Consider the following 26,226-nt stretch of genomic DNA (forward strand, 5'->3'; position numbering starts at 1 on the left):
ACATCTTGGAGGGACTTAGGAGGATGTGGTTTCCTGGCCAGAATGGCGAGGGACAAGGGGCAAGCAGAAGTGAGAAATTCGGAAGGAACCAAATTTCCTGGCTTTTAGGAATTTAACCCTTAGTGTTCTCTCACCCTGGATTTTGTTTGCAAATCAAAAATGGGGAAAGATTTTGGTAACCTCATAGTATCACCAACAGTTTGTTAAGAGACTAATTGCCAAGTAGCTTATGCATGTGGGACCATTAGTAATTCTGTAGCTATGCAAATTAAAACAGTGATGTATGATTTATAGCTTTAATAATGTTCTGAAGGCTCTTAAATTTTAATCACTGCAACATCCTTTTTAATATTCAATTACTTTATTAACTAATTAGGTCACTTGCTGAAAAAGCACATAAGGCTGGTGCTATTTTAATATCAGCTGAACATCACAAAATACCTTTGAAATGGTGTAAATGGTTTATTTATTTTAAATAGATCATTAAGATGCTATAATTAATAAATCGATTACAGGAAAAAGACAAGAAAGTGATGGATGCCAAACCACAATAGCAGCGGCTCTTCTGCTTACTGTATAAATGTTCACAAGGATGCTGCTCTCGGTGCACGTGGCCACTGAAGCACCTTCCTGGGTAATTCGTATTCAGCCGAAGGGATAAGGGGTGAGATACGCTTGGTTCATTAGAGATGCTTTTTGTATGAATTTTGCTCTCTGATTGATAAAGGCTCCACCAATGACCTTGAAAAGTTGAGGTGTTTAGAAGGACAGCCCTCCTCTGCAGCTTGCTCTTTTGTCTGTCTCAAAAAAGATAAAGCCATAACATCTTTGTCCTGCTAAGGCGGGGCTAAAAGGCCGAGCTCTGGAGGGAGGGAAGGGGGGCTGCGCGTCAGGGACTACCTGCTCCACGCACAGCGGACGAGCACTTGCTCCTGCGCCGGGACACGGGCTGGGGCCGGGCGGCAGCACACGCATCCGAAGCAAGAACAGAAACTCGTACCCTTGCAAAACACTCAGAGGTGCTCATCCCTAGTGCAGATGTTACACCTCCAGTTTACACTGACCCTTGATGTAAAACCTGAAGTCTGAGGAGTTAAATTTGCCACCAGTGTGGCTGCACCTCTGAAACAGAACTTTGAATAATCTTCTGTTTTAAAACTTAGTCATTCAGGGTAAGACAAATACTATTCTAGGAACTAAGTCAATCTTTTTAACAGATTTTGACTTAAATTATATCCATGTGATGATACAAAGTCCATAGTTTTCTCTTGAAGTGGCTAGAAAAGATCTGCAGTAATTACAGGGCACTCCTCTTCCCATTCTAACTTCTTTGCTTCCATTTTCTCATAACTACAACCTGTAAATTGGGGGCAAAAAGCTGAATGCTCCAGTGAACTTTCTGCTGAGCATAAGACTGCCCTTTACAACCGAGTTGCAAAGAAAACAAGTCAAAATCTCAATTTACAGTTTCCTGGAAATGAGAATGCCTATGGTCTAAGTCTGCCTCTAAAGCAGAGTCCAGGTGAGGTACCAAGCCACTACTCCAGTTCCCCAGTACCAAAAATAAAAGCTACCTCCGCCCCCGCCCCAGGGGAGCCTGCGGAGCGGTTATCCTGTAGCTGACAGACACTCGGACACTATGTAGCTTACAGTGAAATCAGAGTTGTTCGCTCGGGAAAGTTCTACCTAGTGTTAACATTTCTCCTCAAAGTGATCATCGCTGCTTCAAGAGGCTACTGCTGAGCGTGACTTTCCATTGAAAGGAAGAACATTCCAGTCTAGCCTGGGCTGGGTTAGCTGTGCGGAGGGGATGAAGCTGCCTAAACCAATGCTACATCCACTTCACGTGTTACAGGAGCTGCCACAGGAACCAAAGGTGCAGAAGAAAACAAATACACCAAACACTGCTGCAGGCTGGGACAAGGAAGGCTGCTACGCACCTCGGAACAAGTGTAGATACAACTCTTAAGGGGACACAGGAATTGACACGGTCAAATGAGGCCAGCATCACTGTTTGGGAGTTTTCACCCTGCAACAATCCTGTTGTACAACACAGCTCAGGGGCTGTTCCTAGTCTCCTTACAAAGCCCCAGGTCTCAGTCAAATAGGTGCATTTTTATCGCACTCCTGTAACTTCCCCCCAGTCGTTTATTCACAGGATTGATTCCCGTGCCACTCCAATCCTTTGCATAGGAAATGCCACGCCATCATCAAACCAAAAGCTGCAGCTGCAAATCAAAGGTCACCAGTGCCTCAAACCCAGCTGGCACCAGGAGCAGTGAGGAGGCAAAACACAAAGCTTTGTGAGTCTGGCCTCTCCCTCCGCCCTTCGCCGCCACCTTCCCCACACAGAGCCGCTGGTAGCGAGGAGCGACTGTTAACCTCCCTGGCGCGATTCAATGTGACAGTGACACTTCACAGCACATTGCATCCAATCTCATTTGAAGCTGACAAAGATTGTTTCTGTTTTATATCTATTGGTTTATTAATGGCCTACAGCCTCTTAAGCAGATGCATATTCATTAGATAGCCAGCTGTTAGGAGGTTCCCAGATGTCGAAAATAGCTCTGTCTTGGAATGCATTCTTTTCCCCTTATCATGAAACAAAGTAATTGTAGCTCTATTAAAGAACCGGTGAACTACTGAACCACTACCTTATGGCATGAATAATAACAAAAAAAGAGTCTCAAATTTGTGAGGAGTAAAGACATTTTTGAAAACAGAGATGTGCGGTGCACAGGTAGAGCACTGGATTGCTCCAGGTACAAACACCCCAGCTGCAGCCATCCAGGGACACGCCAAGCACTGCAAAGGCGTCTTTCTTCATTTTCCACATTCTGCAGAATTTCTCTCTTACCTCTTGTCCTTCCTTATCTGAACAGTGGACACAGAAGCACATAAAAACTGAAAATGAGACACATCTCAATTCCTAGAGGTCATTTCACGTGGAGAAGCAAACTTCCACAGCATCCCAGCCAGATAAAACCCTAACCAGATCATTGCACAAGCCGTACAGATTGACTTACCAATTCCACAGACCATCCTTTCCAGTCTCACACCATTAACCAGGCTCACCTACTTGTCTTTGCAACTTACTATTTCTTCCTTTCTTACTTCTTTCTTCTCACCACTGAGAGCAGCTCCCGAAGGCAGGTCTTACCAGCACGGCTAGAACAATACCACCCTCCAGCCACCACCCCCAGGAAGCCCTTCTCCCACCGAAATGCTTAAAATGCTGAAGTCAGCTCCCAATCCAAGGGGTTTGGGCAAAAAAAGTTCGGCTGATTCTGTGTTTCTGGCTGATGGGAACAAGCTGCACAGCCTTTCGCTCCATCTCACCCCGGGACAGGCAGCACAGGGCTGCTTTGTCCCCAGGAATAACCTGCACTCCAATCACTAACACAGGAAGAAGAGGCCAACTACTGTTCCCGGGCTGCGGGCAGAGCTCCTGGGTGCAATAGTTGGAAGCATCAGTATTTAGTTTCCAGTTCTCTCATTCATACTTTTAGTTTTTGCCAGTCAAATCTGTCAGCAATACCTGGGGCCATACCATAAGTGATTTTCCACTGGGCTGACAATTCCGAGCAGTAACAAAAAATTAGAGTTTCCCTTGCAGTCAAATTAAATCTTTCCCTTAAAGAGTTTCAGTGTGTGCAAACCCACTGGGTTTGCCTGAAACAATTCTGAATTTCAGTCAGTCATGGCTTGGAATAAAACTTGGGGGGGATGAGGAGAAAAAAATGAAAAAAAAAATCACATCTCCATTAAAAGCTTTAATCAGAACCAAGTGCTGGTACTATAAAATGTCACATGCTATAAAAGTGTTTACAGTCATGCACAGAGGAACGTGGAGGCAATTTTGTAGAGTGACTCCTGGAGCAAAGGCCTCTGAGAATAAAAGTGTCTTTAGATATTTGTTCTCCTGTTATAGCTGGTATCACCTTGAGTATACAACGCCTGCCTGCATCATGTAAACACCTCATTGATAAATCCCTCCCCCACCGCCCTTAAGCGGTGTCAGACTGTTCGGAGCTGACAAATACGGCTGAAACAGATGCTGCTATAAATACCCTTGTTTAGCTGTTTTGAATAGAATTTCTTTTGTAGAACATGGTGGATGCTCCAGTTACCGCTGAACTTGCACCTGTGCTGGAATTTATTACTCCTTTGTACACATCAAGATGCATTTTCTGAATGATTCTATAAAAACCACACACAAGGTTCGATTCTGACGCCCCTTTCTCAATTACAGACATCTTTTACAAAGGATTTTAATGGAACTCAAATGTTTAGAAGCTACAAAATCCAGAGGGGGTAGAAGTTTACCTCTTAGGTCAATCAGTTAATTCCCCCTGTCTACTCCCTGTAGGCTCCAAACTCCCATGACAGTCACTGCTTTTCAGCTTGGTGTGAAGATTTCACAGCTACGCTGGCAAGTCACAAGGCTTAGTCTGGGATTTTTTAACCCTCCTGCACTTTGGGCACTACTGTGATCACATAACCACACTATTATCAAAGATCTCGAGCACAGCTTGTGAACAGTCTGGGGGACGAGCAAGTCAGATTCTTGCCAAGGAAAGGCAAATACCTGCCAGCATGGCAGGACACCGGGTAGTCAAGTGTAGTGAAACCTGGGCCTCGGGACAGTTAGCTCTTAGAGCTAGACCTGGCTTTAAAAAGAAATGAAGGAGTTGTACTAACCAACACAGCAGCATGACTTAGGTTATACTCAAGTTACAGTAGGCAGTAGCTGATAAACAGTAGATATGTCCCCCTTCACGCAGTAGCTCATCTGTATTTTCACCTAGAAAGATAATTTCTATTTTTAATATATTATTTTGCTTATACCTGAAATATCAGAGATGGAAACATTTTATGAGATCCATTGTAAACAAGTTCAATATTGTTTTAAGCAAACACAACCCAATTTATATTCAGTCTTTGTCTAAAGCTGCAAACCATATTCGGCTAAGCACTGCTACCTCTGAGCCAGGTCCTTCACCCGGGGCAGAACAGGGTAGAACTTCCACGCCATGGGCTCTCCTCACTGCAGGCTGAAGAACCTGGGCTACGTTCTGACCGCATCTTTCTGGAGTTTGTTCTGATGTTTGTTTTGGTTCAAAGGACTTAGCTCTCATCTACGTGCAGACAGCCTGGCTGGCTGTAAAGAACTTGTTTTCACACTCCGTACAACCTTCCTTGTAAGTAGGATAACGACAGTAGGATAAGATGAACAATGTACAGCAGGGCAGTACAAGTGCTCCGTAAGCCCAGGTACCCTTGACTAAGATATAATAGACACAACTGTGAAGATCCACTCTAAACTGACCAGATGTTAGAGTAACTCCAGTGGAAAACCCCTGACAAATACGCTTTGTTATAATTCATCTCCTGATTAGAAGCTAAATCACCAGTTCCTCTGAAGAGACATGAGCAACAAAAACAAGGGCATGATCTTTCAACAAAAACTCAACTATTTAACCCGCTAAACTCACCTTTAAAGGGCAACACTATGCCCAGAGTGATGCTACCCATCTGAAAACCTGAAGACTATTGAGAAGCACCGCACCCCTTCAGCATCGCTAAAGGCAGCGACACCGACCAAAGCTTTAGTTCTCCCTGCCACCCTCCACCGCCCCAGGAACGAGCTTTCTTTCCACCACAGTTTTGCATATATTGAACCAGTTTGAGTCTTCCCATCTGTTAGAACGAGAGGTTTTGAAGTTGATTATTCCAAATAAGTTTAAAGGTTTCAGAACAGGAACCAGAGCGATCTCTCCTACTCAGCCGTTAAAGCCTGCCTTGATTACTTTGATGTAACAACACTTGAAAGCTCCTATTCTTTGAAACTAATTTAAACACATTGAATTGTTGAAAGATTAAAAACCACAGTCAGCTAATTACACTCACTCTCATCTCTTATTCAGCAAATGAATCACTTTTCATTACCACTTAGCTGAAGTACATGAATTTCTGCCTAATTAGAAATGTTGTAGATGGAGCATTAGGAAGGCTGGAGCAGGTCAGGATATCTTGCCTGCTTCATTTTTAATTCCTAACAGTAGAGCCAGATAGGAAAGGCTTCAGATAAGAAGTCATTAAACAATTTTAAATTATTTATAAAAATTACTTTGCCCAAATTATAATTATTTTTTTTCCCAAATGCTCTCATAAACGTCAAATGGAATGAAAGGAAAAGCAGCCCAACATTGATTTTAATGAACATTTTAATGTTATGTGTAACAGAACATTATGAATACAATGGAAACAAAGTTTTATCAATTTAATAAAAAAGAAATCCAACATAAGAAAAGGGAGGCAATAAATTTCATACCTATAATATAGTGCTTATCCTTAACAATATTCCCAGCTTGTGAATATAACGTCTTTGTATTCCAGATTCTAGAATCATGATTCATGTGAACTTAAATGCAGAATCACAGAAGGAAAAACAAAACCCCCCCAAAACCTCAATTCATTCTTTTGCTTTCAGTAAATCAGTAAAATCTTTGACTGCTACAGGTTTCCTTTATTAATATATATATTTTTTACTCCTCTATCGGATTCCACAGCTGCTAATGCCATATTTACACAGAAGAATCACCAAATGTTGTATAAAAGCTAAGATCCAATGCTGTTGGATTAGGTAAGGTTATAGAGTTATATAACTTAGGTGTAATCAGTCTCGTTACTTTTTTGTAATGATGCAAAAAATAAATATTTTTGCCTTTTGACTGCTGCCGAAGCCCTAAACCCAGTGGCTGTGTAGCGATATTGGTGGTACAAAGGATGCTAAGTGCCACTGTAAAAAAACTGCAAGAAAGTGCATTTTCTGGAGTTCTCTGAAAGGAAACTTCAAGTCTTGGATAAAGCTTCTCCCCGACTTGCACTGGATATCAGTTATAACAAGAGAAGCATGTTAAGACCCTCAAAATCTGTTGATCACCAAATTGCTGAGAGAGGATTTTTACAATAAAAATTTGGGTAAACAGAGCAGTGTGGCTGGAACATTAGCAAAAGTATATATACATTCCAGGTCCCTTTGAATTCGCCATAATCACGTATGTAAGCCATTTTGGACAAAAATATATATTCTTATAAAAAACTGATCATCGTACTTGAGTGACTTCAATTGTGGACTCAGTGGTAGTAAAAGGAATGATCCAATTATGACAAAGCGATCAGGGAGAGAGGGAAAAGAAAGTCAAGCTCTTCAAGAAAAAAGAAAAGTATAAAATTAGATTCAAACATTTTTTTACCCAATGCCCATTCCAGTCTTCCATCGAGTCTCAAAGTTAAAATTGGTTCTTCTACATACGAAAGGTTTTTTGATGGTCTCAATACAAATTATTTTGCAAAATCATCTAAACACATTCCTTTGAACCTTTCGCCTCTCCAGAATTTGAACAGTAGTTATTTCAACACTTAGAAAATAGCTTTTGGTTTTTTATGTCAACACTAACTGATAAAGAAAAAAAAAAAAGTATTGATCAGTGTTTTCCATCCCTTCCCCAGCTATATTTGTGCAGCTAAAAATCCTTCATTCAGTCTGCCCATTTATTTTATTTTTATTTCGGTTTATTTAGTTCTTTTACAATCTTTATTTGCTAAAATTGGCAAAATTTGCAAAGGCATCTTGCTTGGGTTGTAGAGTCCCAGGAGTCAGAGAGGTCATAGCGATATTGGGTACCCCCATTCCTATTGTGCCTGTCAAACCCATTCCAATAGCTGGCACTCCCATGTTCATGTTTACTCCCATCATTCCTTGGTTCATCATAGGCATGGGTGCCATGGAGGTCATTCCCATCGTACCTGACATCACGCTGGGCATTCCCATCCCCACAGGAATGGGCCCTCCCATCAATGGGCTTGTCTGGGGTCGAACAGGCGTCATGCTAGGCTGAGAACTGAGGTTCACGGCTGCAAAGTTTTGAGTCATGACATTCACAGGTTGTTGCATATCTGCAAAAGAGAACAGGATGCAAGAAGCGTTAATCAAATCTGATGTTGACAGTGCTCATGTATTTTAAGAAACATATGTGGTAACAGCAGTGAACAAAGATATGATGGCAAAACCATAACTACTTCGCTCGTTCCCCTATTTTCTTTGTGAAGACTGAGAAAACGTTTAAAACATTTTTAAATAGCATTTAATTATAACAATACCTGCTACTATGCATATTCTAGAGAAGTTCTAGAAATTAGGAAACCTGAAATCAAGAGACAGCAATGGTGCTAACTCCACAGTAATAACACGCACCAGCCTTCTGACCTGTCAGTCTCCATTTAGAAAATACTGCTCGTGTCAGAACCATCGCAACAGTTTGAGAAACAATTATGACAGTCATTGACAGAATAGTCACTCTCAGGGACAAGCTACTGAACACATACGGGGCTCAGAGTGCTTGAAAAGCGATGCAGTCATCACTTACTTTGTTGCTGCATCATGGTGTTAAGTGTTGGCTGCTGGGGTTTGGAAGGCTGCATCCCAGGTACTAAATTGTCCAAACTGATATTTACACTGGGATCTGACCAAGTTGAGGGTAGAGTTTTGCTTGCATTCTTCTGGACCATCTCTGTTCTTGCATTATAAAGAGAGTTAGGCTTCGGCATCATAGCATCCACGCTTTGCAGAGGCTAAAAGAAAAAGAAAAGTTTGTTGGGATCCACTCGAAACAACTTACCAGTAGGAATCAGGACTGAACAAGAAGCCTTAATTTTTCCACAAAAACCAATAAAAAGCCAGTGAGACTTTCAGTCATCAACTTCAGCTTCTCCATGCGCTGTTATGCCACTAGAGTGGGTTAAAAGAGTATATTTTGTAAGCCAACATCAAGCTCCCACGTCAGTATACGGAATGACAGTGATCACCTGCAGTGAAGTTTTGAACTCAAGTATACTGATTTGTATTTCCTAGCACCGAGATGAGCTGTTCACGGTTTCTGAAAAAAAAAAAACTCTCCACTGAAGCAGACACTTTGGTGTTTTTTGGAGAACAGACCAGTCCTCACTTCCATCTACCTGAGGCTGGAAACCCGTAACATTCTGTGGAGGATGCCTTTAAGGTGTAAAATATCATTAACCTCTTCTTCCCTAGCAAAGCAGCAACACTTCACAGAACAACGAAGACCACCTCAGAGAAGACTAGCTTATAAAAGGAGGCTTTTTAAAGAACATTTAACATTTCTTTTTAGGATGCTACTCATTTTTGGACAAAACTTTCTTACAAAATGCTGATCACAATATCCGAGTGACTAGGCATGGATTCCAGGAGTGGAATGGGTTAATTTTCAGTGTTGTGATTAAGGAGAAAGCAGAGATTGACTGAGGAAGGTCATGAGCAAACAGTACAAATAGCAACGTACCTGTGACCTTGACATGGGTAAACTGACACCCACAGGACTGGAGTTCATCATAGAGAAATTCATACTTTGTGAAACGGTCATGGTTGTCTGAGAGGGTCCCATCAAATCAAAAAGATCAGTAGAACTTGAAGCAGTTGGAAGCTGGCCAGAAGCTGGCTGTGAGCTACTGAAGAGCTCTATAGCTGCTGGCTGCTGTGCCGTGCTGCCGAAGAGCTCTCCAGATGAAGCACTGGGACAAGGAGAAGCTTGGTTGAAGGCACTCCAGTCACCAAAGTCTCCATTTCCACTTGTTGCTGTACCTGAAGGAAAGCCAACAGTGTAGGAGGAAGACAGAGGGAAGAAAGGCACTGAGCAAATGCCATATTCAATGAACTGAAACAAATGAGAGCTGATCTGTGTCCGTCCAGATTAACATCTGCAGGTAGAACCTCCATCTGGACATCATTCCCTCTCATGAATATTCCAACATTTTTAACAAGGTAGCAAAGGAAATATGAAACACCCATGCACAGAAAGTAGAAGAATGTTTGGTAACGTGTCACCTGTGGATGCAAGACAAGCAGGGACAGGTTTTCTTTAGCTGAAATACGACTAAGGATAACTTACGAGTAGATTGGAGGCTGTAGACAAAACACCGCCTAAAACTTTGTAACATTTACCAACTTTATATCTCAGCACTCTGGTATTTGCTGAGAGAACAGCAGTCAGGAACAAGCAACCTGATAAAGCAAACTCCATCATGATAAACCAAGACACTGCTTCAAAATTTGGTTATATAGTAGCTCTTTGTGTAAAACGATGCTGAGGGGAATGAAACGCCAGAACTCGGAAAGCAGGGTATTCTAGTTTGAGGCGATAAGAAATAATTTCTTTCCCATGCCATGAAATGCTCATGTAAAACGCATTAAGTTTTCTAAATTTGATTCCTGAACTAAATGCCTTGGCATGAAGCAGAAATTCAGTCCTGGATCTAGCAATTCTCTCAGCAGAACTCAGCTCTTCGCTGAACTCTGAAGTTTCATCTCAATATAGCGAGGTTTTTGTAGACAAGCATTTAAATCAAAACGCAGCAACCTGCGGCGCTCTCTGTATGTCACTAACTCTGTATGTCTGTGAAGTCTAACAGTATAAGCTGTTTGTAGCCAACTGCAAGGGCACCTATTTCAGGATCACAGATGTCCAGAGACAGAAACCAGTGAACTGAGAATATGTCATAACCTTTGAGTCAAATGGGAGGAGATGTTATCTCCCTTAAAAACACGTTTTTCTATTAAGAAGAAAAGGGTTACTTCACAGGAGAGACAGAGGAAGGAAAGCTTACAAAACCACCTACAGGAGATGCTAGGAGTAAAGCAACACCATTTAAACAGCTCTCACTGCTACACAGCGACTCTTCTGAGTTTGGACCATTGTACAGGTCAGCTTTTTGATGACATCACTGATACACTTTTGGTACTTCAGCTAAATCTCAAGTAATGTCACTGTCATATGAAATGAACTTTGAGTTCTAACGAGCAGTCAAATCATCCCTTGAATTTCTTCAGATCAGCCAAACAGCCAAAGCTGGGTAGGTGAATCCAGTGCATTTCCACTTCCTAACCGACAGTTCCTAACAGCTGCTTCTGTAATGGCCATCCATCAGCATTTTCTACAACCGAATTCTACTCGCTCCAAAGGGAATTGCAGTAGTCTTTCATGCTCCATGTAAATAATTATCAACATACACCTTCAACCTTTAGTCATCTTTATCTTTACCAACACATTAGAATTTAAAGAATAGGAGGAGAGTAAATCTGTTCATAAAATCCAAGTACTGCCAACAATTTCAGGCATGAAGTGGACTAATATTCATTAGCTTAGGGCCTTACTGGAACATTTGCTTTGATCTCCCTCACAAAGAGGGGCTACGTTAGAATGTTTCAATTAGTATTACATATTAAAAATTAAAACCTACTTTAAATATTCCTGATAGATAAGTAAATGCTGAGTGTGCTGCTTCTGTGTTCAGACCTGTGCAGTGAGTGCCAATAATGGAAGTGGGGGTAAAAGGAATGAGGTTTTGCCCCTTCGTTAGAACTTCGAAGATGATTAATCAAGAAGGAAAAGATTCCTAGAGGGGCTTACGCTGTTCAGGAATGATTAATCATTTCACAGGACTCCTTGTCCCTTGTATAATGGTGATTGGAATAGATTAATCATGTTAATGCAGATAAAGGATTGTATCAATTTAGACTGTATTAACACACAAATTATTTGCATAGTAGGCGGCTTTGTGTTTGCAAAACAACTTAGTTTTGACTAAGAAAGCCTGTAAAAAAACTGAAGCAGTTCTTTCCTACTAAGCAAATTAAAGGTGTATTAACTGATTCATGCCCAGTACCATTTTCCTAACACAGCAAAATAAAGGAAGAAATATAACCGTGCTGACTGAAAGCTGGCTCGCAGGTAAGTTTGCTGATCGAGCCCTTTGCTATTCTTTTGTCGTTCTGGACTTAATCCTTCACCCCTGCTGAGAACCTCCAGTCAAACACTACTACTGACGAAATTAACTTCACGAAAGAGCCAGCCAGCTCCTGTCTCTCCATGTTTGTTTGTCTGGGTAGCACTGTAGGCTCCCAAAACCACTCCAGCAGAAGTAAGCTGATTGCTTTAGGTAGCTTCCCAGTACATTTTAACTTTGCAGTCCAATTTTAAGGGAAATGTGTTTCAAGAGTGGCCATGTTCACGCCTGACTTAAGTCAGGACCAGGTATCTTTTATTTAATAGGTTTCTCCTAAAAAGGAAAGATTGTGACGAGTTGTTATTTAGCCAAGGTATAATAAAGTGTTTGTCAGCTTCATCTCGCAAATGCATATAGGCAATTTCAAAAGCCACTGGTGAGGTTGTATTGTATATGGAAGATTTAATGTGGAAGACTTAGTATGGAAGTATGGAAGACTTAATTCCTCCAACGTGAGGCCTTCCAATAGCAACCCAAACATCACTAGAAGCTTTGGAAGTAGCCTCTCTCAGGCTCTTCTCATTAAGCCATCTGACACACCAACATAATTTTGTGTCTGTAAACAATTACTACTTTTTTTTAAATATAAGGAGACAGGTCGGAGCTAAAGACATCTTTGGGAACTCCTATTTTTCGGTCACAGGTGGGCTGCCATTTGAACATCATCTCGCCTTCTGGTTTTGTTCAACATAGCCATTTAATTTACTGCCCTGACCATAATTAAAGTTCATAAGACCAATCTGAACCCTCTGTACATGTCAAGAAACTGAACAGCAGCATGAAAACATTTCTAACAACCTTTCAGTTCACAGCATTATCACAAGTAAGCAAACCATCTCATCAAGTACTTCATGCAAATTTTATTCTACCAGAGCAGCTAACTTGTGTTTTTATAGTTAATACCTACCTGTCCGAAAAGCTTGCAAACTCTTCGTTGAAGCATTGAAAAAGGACTGCTGTTTATTGCAAATAAAACAGTTGAGTAACCTTACCTAAGCCCCGATGATTAATACTCCGAATGGCCATATCACTACAGCCAGTTTTCCAATCGCTTTGGAAACACTGATACTGTCATCTTGAAACATTCATCACTGTAGAACTCCAATTAAACCAGCTCCTTGCCCACAACTGCGGAAGAGGGATGAGCTGGGCTCTTTAATTGCTTAGCGCACACCCTTCAGCCAGCAGTTACTCACACTTGTTTATTTCACGTTTTACTTCTCCACTCCAGAAGCAACATCTTTTTTCAGTGCATTTCCAAATTAGATTTTGAGCTATGTTTCAAGTCTCATTATATGCTTATATTATTAGATGAACACGGATGTATTTGTAACTCCTACTAACATTATCTGAAACAAAGTTCATGAAAGGTTTCAGGTCCAATGAGACGTGCTGTGCCAGACCACAGATATCATCTATAGCACTCATGGCCCAGTTGCATAAACAGTTTGCCCTGGAAAAGGAAGTGATTTCAGTGATGCCACGTAGCATCACTGCCTCTCTCTGTGCCCTTAAACCGCATTTCAGTTTGTAAATTCAACCTACCTTGTGATGATGGGAAACTTGCTGAAGCAGCAGCTGAACTAAAATCAGCAAATCCTCCAAATGGGTCAGTTGATCCACCTAAAAACAGAAGGAAGTCAAATGCTGTTACAGGGTTGTGCAAAGGTCCACTACAAGAACCTTGTGAGGGATTTATCAAGAAAAGTTGTTCTGTATTTGGCAAGATGGATTTATTGATTCTGCTCCCTCTGTCAACACTGTTTTTCCTGTCATCACCACACCACATTTATACAAGCCTTAGCAAAGATACGCTGGGTCATTCCCAACTGCCTTGTAGATCTTGCAACTTTGTTCTCTTAAAGAGCTACAAGATGCAAGTTTTTGCTATGTCTAAAGATAAGTTTAGAGAGATTAAAGTTAAGAAGTTTCTTACTAGTGAGGGATGCTACTAGTTTGAGAGTTTGTACAATTAAAACTTTGGAAGCGTAACATATAACAGCAAACATTCTTACTGTATAAAAGTTAATTTATTATGCTTACTGTGAAAAATTACATGTCGCCTTATATTTAGTTTTTGTGTTACTTAAAGCATAAATGATTCTGCAACAATCTTCAGTTGGGATTTCAAGGACAGAGCTTGCAGTTTGTGTTCATTTTTTTATAAGTTTGCTTCCTTTTTACAGCAGGAACATTAAGTTTTCCAACCAGACGCTTGTATACAGCATATAAATTATTAACCTCTGAATACAGCATAGGAATGATTTTTCACTAAAAAAAAATAAAGCCAAGGTATAAAAAGAGAACATTTAAGAACAATATTGGTAAGCTGACTTTTAATAAAAAAAAATCAGCTTACAAAAAACCCACATCAAATTATCGTTGATACTGCTTTCAAGCAGGCATTCCACTGACCTAAGAAAGCTAACAAGCTGACCTTATTTGTTTGTCCTCAAAGATTTCACCTCCAAGCAGTCCCACCCTTAGAAGAAGCTGCAGCAGTTCAATTATTTTGCTTTTGGTGTTATGCGTACATTATATAGGTTACATCACAGCTGCTTAGCCTGCAGTGCTTAGAAACTAGCCAGGTGGGACGGGAACATCTGTGCTGCACTCAAACACCACCAGGGACAGCTTCCAACATCTGGTGCCATTTCTGAATTGTCTTATCGCTGCAAGACATTCTGCCCCATCTGCTACTCTCAACTGGGTTAATTAAACTAGAACCATCTCCTTTTTAATAAATGGTTAGCAGTAATAAAAGGAACCATTCGCTTTCTAATACATGTGTACTTGTATTTCTTTTTAATGTTATTTTACTGTAGACATTGCCAGGAAGGCAACTGCTCTTCCAAGGGGAAATGTGTTTCCTTGCCGAGCGTGTAGCATGCGATGTAAAAGGGAAGGGAACGCAAGGATGGTCTCTGACTTTTCAGAAATACAGCACTACTAAAATCCTTTTACCAGCTTTGCAAGAGGGAGAAGATTTCACACAAAGTTAAGAAATTTCTTCAACACGCATTCTGAAGTGATCTGATAAGCATCTTACGTGTGTTTACACACAAGTTTTACACTGACTGCAACCTAAGAATGAAAAAGGGTAAGATAAGCCAGTGAAATACCAAGCTAAAACACCATTCTGATCGTGTTTACTCTGCCTGCTGCACTGAACATTTTCAAATAATTTTTTTCATAACGTGTGTCCCTACAAAGTTCAGAACAGGTTAATGGTTTGAGAGTTTATACCAGAATGAGCAACACAGATGACACACTCTCAACCACATCCTCAAAAAAAAAAAAAAAAAAAAAAAAAAAAAAAAAAAAAAAAAAAAAAAATCTTCTTACCTTTTTTTTAAAAAAAAAAAAAAAAAAAAAAAAAAAAAAAACACCCAAAAAAAAAAAAAAAAAAAAAAAAAAAAAAAAAAAAAAAAAAAATCAATGCTTTCATGCTATGTCTATTTTCCCTGGGCTGTTTGACAAAGTATCTAGGGATTAATTTAATTTTAAAAACAGAACTAGGTTCAAACTCAAAATAACCCCTTAGCATTTTCAGTCAGCTTTTCCTCCACCTCCATTGCCTGTTTTCACATGAAACTCAGTTCCAGAGAGAGGTGGCAGAGATTAACCTGAATGCAGTAACTCTCTACAGAAAGGTATCACCAGCAAAGATTAAAAGAACCTCATCTCCAGCAACACCAAAAAATTACTTGCAGCAGGTCTAGTTAGAGATTAGACAGATTGCTCCTTTATGGCAACGACCCGTCCCCCTCAAGTACAAACCCTCTTCCTTTAGTGATGTGTAACCCCCCCAAGCCTCACCAACCTCCTTCCGCATTTCCGCACCTGAAAATACATAGATAAGCAAATTCCGAATCCCCTGAATTCGCATCACTTCCCTGCCAGTTCCTTCACAGGATAGATCAAAGGCTGCCTTTGACCCTTTCCCTGTGTCTTGCCTGACACTGGGAATGTTCCCACACCCTGTGCTGCGAGGAACAGTGGTCATAACAAGTGACCTGCACGTGAAGGACAGTGCTAATCTTCTCAACATGAGCTATCCTCAAAGATTCCCATGCGAGATCTGTCACTACAAATGAACCCTTTCCATCTGCCTTCCCAGGTCAGCAAAGAGGTTATTTAGCAGGACCAGCTGGTTAATACGCTTCTTCTCAACACCATTTCTAAATGCTGCTTTGGAAAAAGGAGAAAAAAGGCAACAAGAAAAAAGGCTTACTACAGCAAAGAGCCAAACCGATGGGAGATTCAAACCCACTGTAATATAGAAGCTGCCATAGTTCTGTTTGAAATATGGGAAGGCTCAATTTGAAGTGGAAACCTCTCTTCTCCATGGAATTTTCTATGTAAAAATAAAACCATATGTATATAAATTAATCCAAAAAAGGCTCTAGTCTCTTTTCCCATAAGAACTGGATGGGAGAAGCTTCAATATTGATTTGGGGCAGTGGTTCTGATCCAGGATTTTAAAAACCCATGGCACTGTGGTAACTCCAATGGACAAAGAACACTTTTGTATATGAAGTTAATAAAATTGAAAAAACACAAAATAAGTTGTTTCTTAAAGTCAGGGGCATTTGTGCTTAAAAGAATAGACGCACAAAATGAATTCTATTTTTTAACCATTAGGAATTAACATGTATTTCAGAACAGACATACAAACTTTCACTTTTGCAAAAAGTAGATAAAGTGCACAAAGATACACTAGAAATAAGAAAAGACTGAACCAGATCTCTCATACTAAATTACCATGACAATTTCCCTCCTCTCCAACGGAGTTTTGATGTAATTTACATTCTATTACACACTTATGGAGATACCACTTTGGCAGCCTAGCGATGAAAAGAACAGAGTGCTCATAATACTGGTTTTGCTCAATACGTTATAATAAAAATAGCCAGTGTGACGCATTACAGGGGTTCCCACTACAATACACCCAGAAATGGCACTGCTTCAGCTAGAAGCGAGTAAGAGTGGTCTTTACACACACCTGAATGCAGCCACCTTGTCACATGTGTGGGCTGTACCCAGTGGACTGCCTTGTTTGGTGCAGTCTCTGTGATTTTACATTGTCCTTAAAAGAAAGACAGGAGCTGAGTATCTGTTGTCCCCAAGACACACATACACACCTGTACAAATAATGCGAACAGAAGTTGCTCATTTATAACGGAGAGAAGGTACATGAAAGGTCTCTATGAAAAAAGCACATGCCTGTATTTTACTTGCTATTCAAAGTCATCTTTAAACAAAAGCGTGCCCACAGTAAACTCTCCCAACTGCACCATTAGATCACAAGTGCACAGAAGTCCTTTTTCTATCCCGTATCAGCCACAATCAAAACTGCCGATATTAAGAGCCTATAAGCACAGTAATGAATCTTTAAAGTTTTACGTCTTTGAAAAGGGAATCACCAAGCCTCTGAACTCCTCTGTCCATCCCGTATGCAATGCACTGAAAGTTAACACGCTCCTAAAAAGAAACTACAGTTTGAGCGTAAGAGTATGTCCACTTGAGGGCTACTGGACATAAATTGAAATGCACGTTTAGAGAGTGAAGAGACATGTTTTGCAATGAGTAATTTTATTTACAGGCAGCAATCTCTTTTTGGTATTAGGGCTGGGATCAACCAAGTACCAGGATAAAATAAGGAAACACGTTTGCTGTACGCTTTCGATGAAGGTTATATGAAGATTGTCTAGCTGCCCTTGCCTTTGAATTGCACTGTGAGAAATACTTGAACATGAATGGATTGTGTTTGCTTCAGTTATTTATAATTTACTGCGTTAGAAACACAGATTCTGACAGGCTGATCTGGCAGCTAATCTTTGTGCCGCTAGCGTTTATTAGTCCCACGCAACAGCACATATAGGACCTCGCCACAGAAGGTTCTAGAACACTCACAAAACTTAGAGCTGCTGTTTCTCAGTTTATCTACTACTCTATCTCTGTAGCATCAAACACCCTTATCCTCAGAACTGGTTCAAAATATGAATTATGAAAATAAAACCAAAGTGTACCCACCTGTTGAGACTGGCTGGCTAGCTCCATCGAACAAGAGATCAACCAGGTCATTAGATGACTTGCTGCCAGAGGGTACAGAAGCCTGAAGAAGAAATTACACCATAAATCTCATCTCATTATGTCACTCATCTTAAATGACTTTGAGAAGTTTTCTGGGTTTTTAAAATGTTTTTGTTTTCTTTTGCTTTGGAGAGATAGCAGATTTGTCTTTGAAGCCAAAAGTCACTGAAACATGACTAAATTTAAAATCAAATACTGGAAAGCTAGTGGCTCGTCATTTTTTTATGACAACTGAAGAATTCAAGAACTTTTCAGTAACTGTGGAGATTCAGAGAATCCTTCACACTTCAGGCCAAGACTTTATCTTCACTTTCCTGAACAGAGTAAACATGATAATGACTGCATTTTAAAAATTCTACATCTTAAAGCAATCACACGTTAGTTAAAACTGTTCCACAGCCTTTGAAAACTCCAACGAAACATTTTTGATATAACAGTTCCCTTGAAGGCTGCATAACAAAAATTCCATCCTAAACTAGAAATTGTCTCAGAAGTCGGAAGAAAACAGCTTCCAAAATCATGTTCTCTCGTTCTTTCCTGATATCTCACCTTTGCTGTAGACTGTGCAGTATGAGCTGCAACATTCTGTTCTGGACTTGCTTTATCCCCTGTGTAATGTGCTGCTGCTCCCAAGTCAATGGTTTTTGAAGGATTTGCTGTGCGTTTGTGTCTGGTGGTTGTAGTTTCTGTTGCTTGTGTAATATGAATGTGTTTTGTTGTCACAGTCTCCTCCTCATCTTTAAATTCAGCTTTGGGAGATTTGCCTCTTCTTGACTTTTCCTCATCACTGTCACTAGAAAAACAAAAGCAATAGAATTAACATTCGTGATGGACTTCTCCGTTACAGAAGTGGACTTCTGCTATAGAACACAAGGGTGCGGTAGCTCCTTGCAGCAGTAATAGGAAATCAGCGTTTAAACCCAGTACATTTAATTACCTTCTGACAGGAACTCCCCCACACATTATGTAACATCTCAGCAACAAAAAGTTAAGCTGGCAGGTCTGCTCAGTACTTACACCAAGAGACAGAAAGCAGTGAACCAATACAGGTACTATTCAGATTTCAAGAACGCCCTTCTTATTTCAACTCACTTCCCTTCCCAGAGAAACAGGCTTTTACATTCTTTAGAATGTTTGTGGAAAAAGAACGTTTACAGAATTACGCAGTGCAGTGATCCTGTTCACTTTCCATATGAGAACACACATTTATTCTTAAAATGTAAAAGAACAAAATCATCCCCATTTTAGGCAAAAACTTTTTAGATATCACTGTGTAGTACTGTTTAATGTTATGTTTTCTACGTTTATATTTTAAGTCTTTCACAAACAAATTGCCCCCACCCCCACCAGTCACGTTGCCTGTTACCATCAAGATGAGATTTGTACCCAACAGTGAAAATTGCTGTAGAGAAAGCTTAAATATATTGAATCATATTTTGAAATAGTAATTCCCTGAGCTACACAGTTGAAAGTGGAAGGTTTTTTCTATTTTAATAATGCATTAGAATACTAAAACTGCGAACTTTCAGCAAGGCCGTCCCTTTGTCACAGGAATACGACAGTAACTGCAGTATACTCTGGAGGGTAGCCTTTGTTCTCCGTTAACAATAGTGGGCTTTTTGGAATACACTGCATATGTCATTTCCTCTTTGCAAATTACCTGTTCACCACCCCGGATGGCTCAATTCATTAACATCAGTGAATATAAATGCTTTCTCCCTTTTTTAATATTTCATTTTTAAAAGAAAAATATCATAGCTGCTGGGCAACCTAGCGACTAGTGGCATTTGCTTGAGCCAGCCTTACACAGACAAGTGAGCTCAAATGGATCACCCAACCTTTTCCCTCCAAGGCACTTTAATCCTGGCTTTCAACACCAGACCTACTATTCCAGTTCTGGGCTTCTGCCAACAGCCCACCTATGTGCACAAACGCCTCAGGAGGGGACCACCAACCGCATCTTCATCTGTAACATCACGATTTTAACACAAGCCCCTAGGGAGGACTGTTCTGCACATTAGCCTGGTATACATGGTACATCCACCCCAAAAGCCTCAGAGCAAAGCAGGTGATGTTGACTAAGGCCCAGTCTCTTAAAACCTGCTGCAATGCATTTCTTGTCATCACTGCAGAGTCCACCTAGTCCATATACACATCCCGGGAGCTGAGGAAGTGACTGACAACCCTAAAACTCTGACCAATGGAGCTGTTGCTGCAGAACTGGTAAAGCTCAATCTCACTAATGTACAAATGAAAAAAGGCAAGTCTTTGGTGATCTACAGCAAAATATGTCTAAAAGCTTTTGAAAAAAGAAATTAAACACATATGCCAGAAAACAGGACAAATAGTAGAATACTCAAGTTTTCTATGACAACCTGTACTGTTTCCAAACTGCCTCAGGAGATCTGTTTTTTATTTTTCTTTAATGGTCACATTAAGGAAAAAAATAATTACAGATTAATGTTCCCTTTAAGTGTGTTTACTGTGCTCAGAAAAGTAAAATTGCAGTGTGGTGCTTCACCTGAGAATTGCAGAATGAACTTAAAAATGAAAATTATAGCTAGCAATACATAGTACCAAGTAATTAAAAAAAACTTCTGCAAAGGAGGTACATGGTTGCAACTTCTAGAATTTGAAACAGGCTTGTTTTCTTTGCTTTAAGGTTTGTGCTGTGGATTTCTGAACACTCTCTTAAGACAACAAAAATATTTTACTGATATTTTAAAACTATTTGAATTACACCCTACTACAGAAGTAATTCTTTACATGGAAGTTGCTTTTAAACATGGCTGTGGCATCCTTTTATAGGTGTGCTAGAAGTTTGGCTTCCTTTCTATTCTGTTACCCGCATCAACCTTTCTGAATTAACCTTTCACCTTGGAGAAATGAGGACTGACGGAGTTTTAAGAATTCTTAGGAAAAAAGTTTAGTGTTTCAGAAGAATCTCTGCATACCTGCAGGTAATTTAGAAAACAGAACTTTGGTACACAAGACTAGACTCAGGGCAGCGACTGGTTTATTCACTAACTTATGTCTTAGGTCTTTTTTTAGGTATTTTTCTTCTTAGGAAAAACCAAGCAGACTGGGCTTCTCCAAGGTTAGCTGTGTGAACTGCAGTTTCACTGAAACCTACTGTAAACTCAAGCTAGCTACATCACAGGTTCAGTTCTTCGTTACTTGAAGTGTTTTTGTTTCCTTCTATGCAAACTACTCGCTGTGCAAGTAGTGTCAGAAATCCACAAGTTTAGCCAAGTTCTTCTGGTGTGTATGTTGGAGGTAAAGACTGTCATCCAAATTCCATTAGCCACTGTGAAGATGTGTAAGTCACATTTATTCTTTGTGCTTCAAGACCTTTATTGGCTTTACAGTACTACAGTAATAATGATTTATAAAGCTATTAAGATAGAAACAATAGAACATACATACAACAGCCGATCTGCCAGCTGAGCGAGTATCACCATTTAGTCACTTTTCCAAGGGAAACGGCATCTTAATTCAATGTTATTATACAGCAGCAGGCTACAAATAAACTATTAAGTTTTTCAAGGCTTCTTTTGTGTTTTTAGAGAAAAACGGCTGAAGCGTGAAAACACAGAAATGCATGGATTTCATGAAGCACTTGCAAGAGAATGTTATGTTGTTGGGAGCTCAAGTCACATAATTAAAAGTTCATGTTCGTTTCACTATTTAACTTCATACAAAATACAGTAATCTGTTAATACAACATGAATGATCACGTTTGATTTTACAGTATCTTTAAGTATGAAGGGACATTCTATAACCTCGAGTTCAATCCCCTTGGATCCTTTGATGCCTTTGTAGAAATAAAGCCCCCTTCATTTCAACACTGACAGAATACCTTCCACGTTGTCTAATAACCGTGCCAAGAGGAGCCACAAGGAAATTTCAGGCTGGCAGCCAAAGCAATGTTAGAGAAGCCACACTGCTGCAACCTGGATCCCCTCCTGTGGCAGGACAAGCCAAACTGGTTGTGTTCATGTATGTCCCAGAAATGCCTCCTTTTATTTTGAGTCCCAAGTTCATTACTGTCATAAATCGAGACAAATAGCATGCCTCACACTTACCAAAAAAAGGAAGAAAAATAAAACAGAAGGGACAAAGGTAACAAGTACAAAACAAAAAAAATGAAAAATGCAACATTCACCAGAGAAAAAGATCAGTGTAACTTGGGACAGAGATGTACAGTGGAAACGTCCTCAAAATAAGTGGCTTTTAGATTAGATTTAGACTTTTTTTTTAGACTAGACTGCAGAAAGGACTGTCAAAAACACTGGAAGGTGCAAGACTTTATAGGAGTACAAGTAAGAGACCAGGAGCCACTCAGAGATAAAGCAAAGGAAATAAGGTAAAAAATGTTTACTGTACATCCTCTACATGAAATGGGGAAAGTGAGCGTAAAGACATCATGTGACAAGTTGCTTTTGAAAGGTAAGTATAGCAAAGCACATAGCAATACACCATTGTTAAATCTGAAACTGTTTACTTTTCTTCTGATCCTTTCTCTTTGTAGTCTATTGATAGTAAGTTCTAAGAGGGAACCCTGATGCGTGTAAAGAATATCAGTTTTATGATTTATTAATGCCCTAGCAAGGAGACCACACTGCCTTCTCCTCAGAAATGCTACCATTAGAATTACTTTTGTTTTTGTGCAAAATTGCTTGAATTTTATAATATATGCACCTGCGTGCATGTGCATTTTCATACACATATATATGAAAAGGTGTGTGTGACTGTATCTGAAGATACACCTGTAAAAAATATTGATCAAAATTCAAAATTTGCACTGAGATTTATTTCCCCAGAGGAAATTAATTCAATATACTTGAGCACTTTTTCTACAGCAATTTCAGATTCTGCAAAGTACGAATTTGATCTCCAGATGATAAAATTCCATGCACCTGTTGAAGTGTGGTGTGTGTAAAGCTCTTTCTGCAGGCAAAGCAGGGTGGGTTTAACAGCCAGATGTAAAATACAACAAGTCTGAGAACGTTCAACTGAATTTACGTTTATTTATTTATTATTTTAAAACCAGTCACCTGCAGTCTGTTCTTCCTGAGATCACCTCAGGGAAGAAGCACTGTGTCACGGTACGTCTAAGCAATCTTATGTCTCCCTCTTCGACACTTAAGCATTCGGTGTAACCGTAGCATTAAATGGCAGCCTCCAGTATACTGGCACATGGAAGACCACCAAATTGCTGAGACAAGGAAAAGCTTAGGGGATTTCAGCCAAGTTCCTCGCTTTGCCAGCAGCTACCTAAGCTAGGGGCACTAATGGAAGGCAGCCAAGAGCAGTTAGCTACTGACGGAGTGACATTATTCCCCAAGGCCAGGAAGAGCTGCATCAGAAGTCCAGGAAGCAGGTGTTGAACCCAAACATGCTTCCACACAGACAAAAAGAATTGACATTGCTGGTTATTAGTGACAAAGAGCTTTATAATATTGGTTTCAAAGAATATATTCATGTTAAAATAACTGAAGTACCTGCATCTTTCTGGAGAGTCTTCTCTATCTTTCCTTCGGAACTTGCTGATGGTATCATCAATCGTGCTTCCAATTTTGTCGCTTAGCTCACCTAACTTATCACTGAATGGAAAAGCTGGTTTTTTATCCCATTCTTCATCCCATTTTGACTTGGGCTCAGGATCGTATCTTTCACCTGTGTGAGGCATTAAGATAAGAAGTACTAAAGATAACAGAAAAAAAATTGCCTGTGGTCTTTCTGGAATCATTCCCAAGCCCCCCTGCCCTACATACATAAACCTTACAAGTTTTCAGAGCAAACCAAAAGCTCCCATGGTGCTGAATCAACACTATTACAGCAAGGCACAGCATGTAACGCCAATCATTAAGTGGCAGGAAAGCAGATTCAAAGACTTTTGTTTATGACAACACCACAATCTCAGTGCACTGCACAGCACAGCACATAAGAATACTGTTGGACTCTGCTGGAGAAGCACAAGAGGCACAATCAGCTCTGGCTGCATAAGCAGCTTATCAGAAATGTGACATGCCAGTTTTGCAACGGTCACTTAATGCATGATATTCCATGCTCGGCCAAGCTGTGTGCTCAGAGGTAAATCAATGGGGTTTTTTATCCAGTGACGTTCACAAACAGAAGCAGCACAGTACCAAAATATGAAAGACGCAAGTGTGCAATGTATGATAACTTCTATTTCTTCCTTCCACACTCGGTGATTAAAAACACCTTTTAAAGAGATGAAAAAAAGAGGCAGCAAAGCAACTCACCTTTTCAGCAGCCACTGAGTACCCAGAACATCTTTACCAAACACTATTATCAAGAAATAAAAAAAATATTTCCAATCAAGTATTCCAGACCTCCATACTGGTATCTCAGCTTAAACAGCTGACAGTTTTGCTTGAAATAAGGACATGAGCTGTACAATCTCATTAAAAAAAGTTTAGGAAACTTAAGCCTGGGTTTATTTATACACACCCAGCCAACTTCAGTTTAATTTAAAAGAAAACCAACACTTATATTTTAACAAAGACTTAACTACTAGGGGCACAGCACACTTTTAACTTCTATTGTGAACTTCCGTCAGACCTTCTGCTGAAAATACAAGTATACAAACCAACCCAACAGAGCTCAGTTTATAGACAATGCTCTTAGAAAAACATTTATATTTTGGGCCATCACACACATGAAACAAGGCTTTTTTTGGTATTACTGAAAAATGTGAAACTTTTTTTTTTTACTTAAGCTGAGTAAAATTGAGTAGCAGAAAGAAAGAATGGTGAAAAATTCATGACTTCAAGTTACATGCAAATTCTATTGCAGCTCAGGTAATGTTCAAGATGTATTCAATTAAGCCATTTTAATAAAGAGAAAATGATGGATTCCAGCACTACAAGGTGCAAAATTTGAGTTATATCTGTCTGATAAGATCACGCACCAGAGGAAGTATCCTCTTACTGGAAGAGATAAGTGCAAGTCTCCGGTGATACTTGTTTAGATCCATAAAGGATAGACAAACTTTTTCAAAGCAGAGAACCTCTTACAAATCAGCGAGGTACTCAGTGAGATCTTTATCACTGAAAAAAAGAGAAATTGCTAAGAAATGTATTACTGTTAAATTTTGCAGGAGAATAAAATGGCCTTATTTCAGTTTATGTCAGGCTGTCAAGCATTTTAATGTAGACTCCATTAGAAGGTTTCCTTGTGTGATAGGAATTTTAAAATAAATAAAAAAGTCCCTGAGAGCTCAGTATTTTCAGGACAAAAGGAACTAAAGAAAACTCTGAAAATACAAACAATTGTTATTTGAATAACTAGAAAGTTTTAGATTAGAAATCAGACCTGGGAAAAAGTTTGTTTTGTATTGCTGGAAAGATTTTTTTTTTCCCACTTTACTCAAATGAAGCAATAATTAAAAATTCATTACCATAAAATACCAAAGGATATAGTCCTTTAAATTAAAAAACTTGAATGATAACTAAAGAGCATATGGGGAAAGACTTCTACCCAGCATAGAGGGATAGATCACGACTCTGCACAGAGCAAGTCAAAAGACAAGCTCAGTGAAAGAACAGAGGGACATGTACTTGAAGTACAAATGCAGTGACTCATAAGTATTTCCTAAAAGAGAATTCCAGGCAGGTAGCAAAAGCCTAAAAGAATGTAATAAAACAAGACATATCCTGCCATGGAGATGGAGATTTTTCAACTACTCTGCATATGAGGAAAAGGGAGAACAGAGGGACAAAAAGTACTAACCTGTCAAAAACGAAGTTTAAACTGCAAATCTAACTTTAAGGTTCACAGTGCAGCAAAAAGGATACACAGCACCACAGAGGGACAGGTGGAGATTAAGTCCTGCACAGTTACCACTCAGATGTTACATCAAATCCTTTTCTCATAAGTCACTGGCTCCAGCAAACCAGAGCCTTGGGCCACTGTAACTGGGGGACTTGTTCCGTAATAAAAGCAGCCAAGGATTTATTCGGGCCAAAGAAAACACAGACAAACATCTCAAGACTGACAGTTGGATCATGGATGACACACTGGGATACATCAGACATAAAAGCCAGTTCAAGCTCAGATCATTGCCTCACATTATGGCAGAGACAGGGGAGCAAGGAGGAAGCTGCACACTTGAACTTGATAAACAAGACAGTACAGGTTATGTGCCTTTGTCTAACCAAGGCTGTCAGAAAACCGTGTCCTCTCTAAACAAAGATGAACTGATGGCATTACATCCTCTAAGGCAAGATCTTACATCAC

The 26,226-nt window shown here is 39.8% G+C and overlaps 1 protein-coding gene across 1 annotated transcript; it reads right to left on the minus strand.

Annotated features, from left to right (window-relative positions):
* Positions 1-6,209: 6,209 nt before the first annotated feature.
* CLINT1 (clathrin interactor 1) lies at positions 6,210-23,640 on the minus strand (the record flags this gene model as incomplete). Its single annotated transcript, XM_010144829.1, has 7 exons — positions 6,210-7,962; positions 8,433-8,637; positions 9,366-9,664; positions 13,411-13,488; positions 17,902-17,983; positions 18,511-18,754; positions 23,466-23,640. Coding segments are annotated over 7 exons (1,445 nt in total), but the record flags the coding sequence as incomplete, so codon positions are not given.
* Between the last annotated feature and the right edge of the window lie 2,586 nt (positions 23,641-26,226).

The sequence above is a fragment of the Buceros rhinoceros genome, unplaced genomic scaffold (genome assembly GCF_000710305.1).
Source record: "Buceros rhinoceros silvestris isolate BGI_N320 unplaced genomic scaffold, ASM71030v1 scaffold36061, whole genome shotgun sequence".
Lineage (NCBI taxonomy): Eukaryota > Metazoa > Chordata > Aves > Bucerotiformes > Bucerotidae > Buceros > Buceros rhinoceros.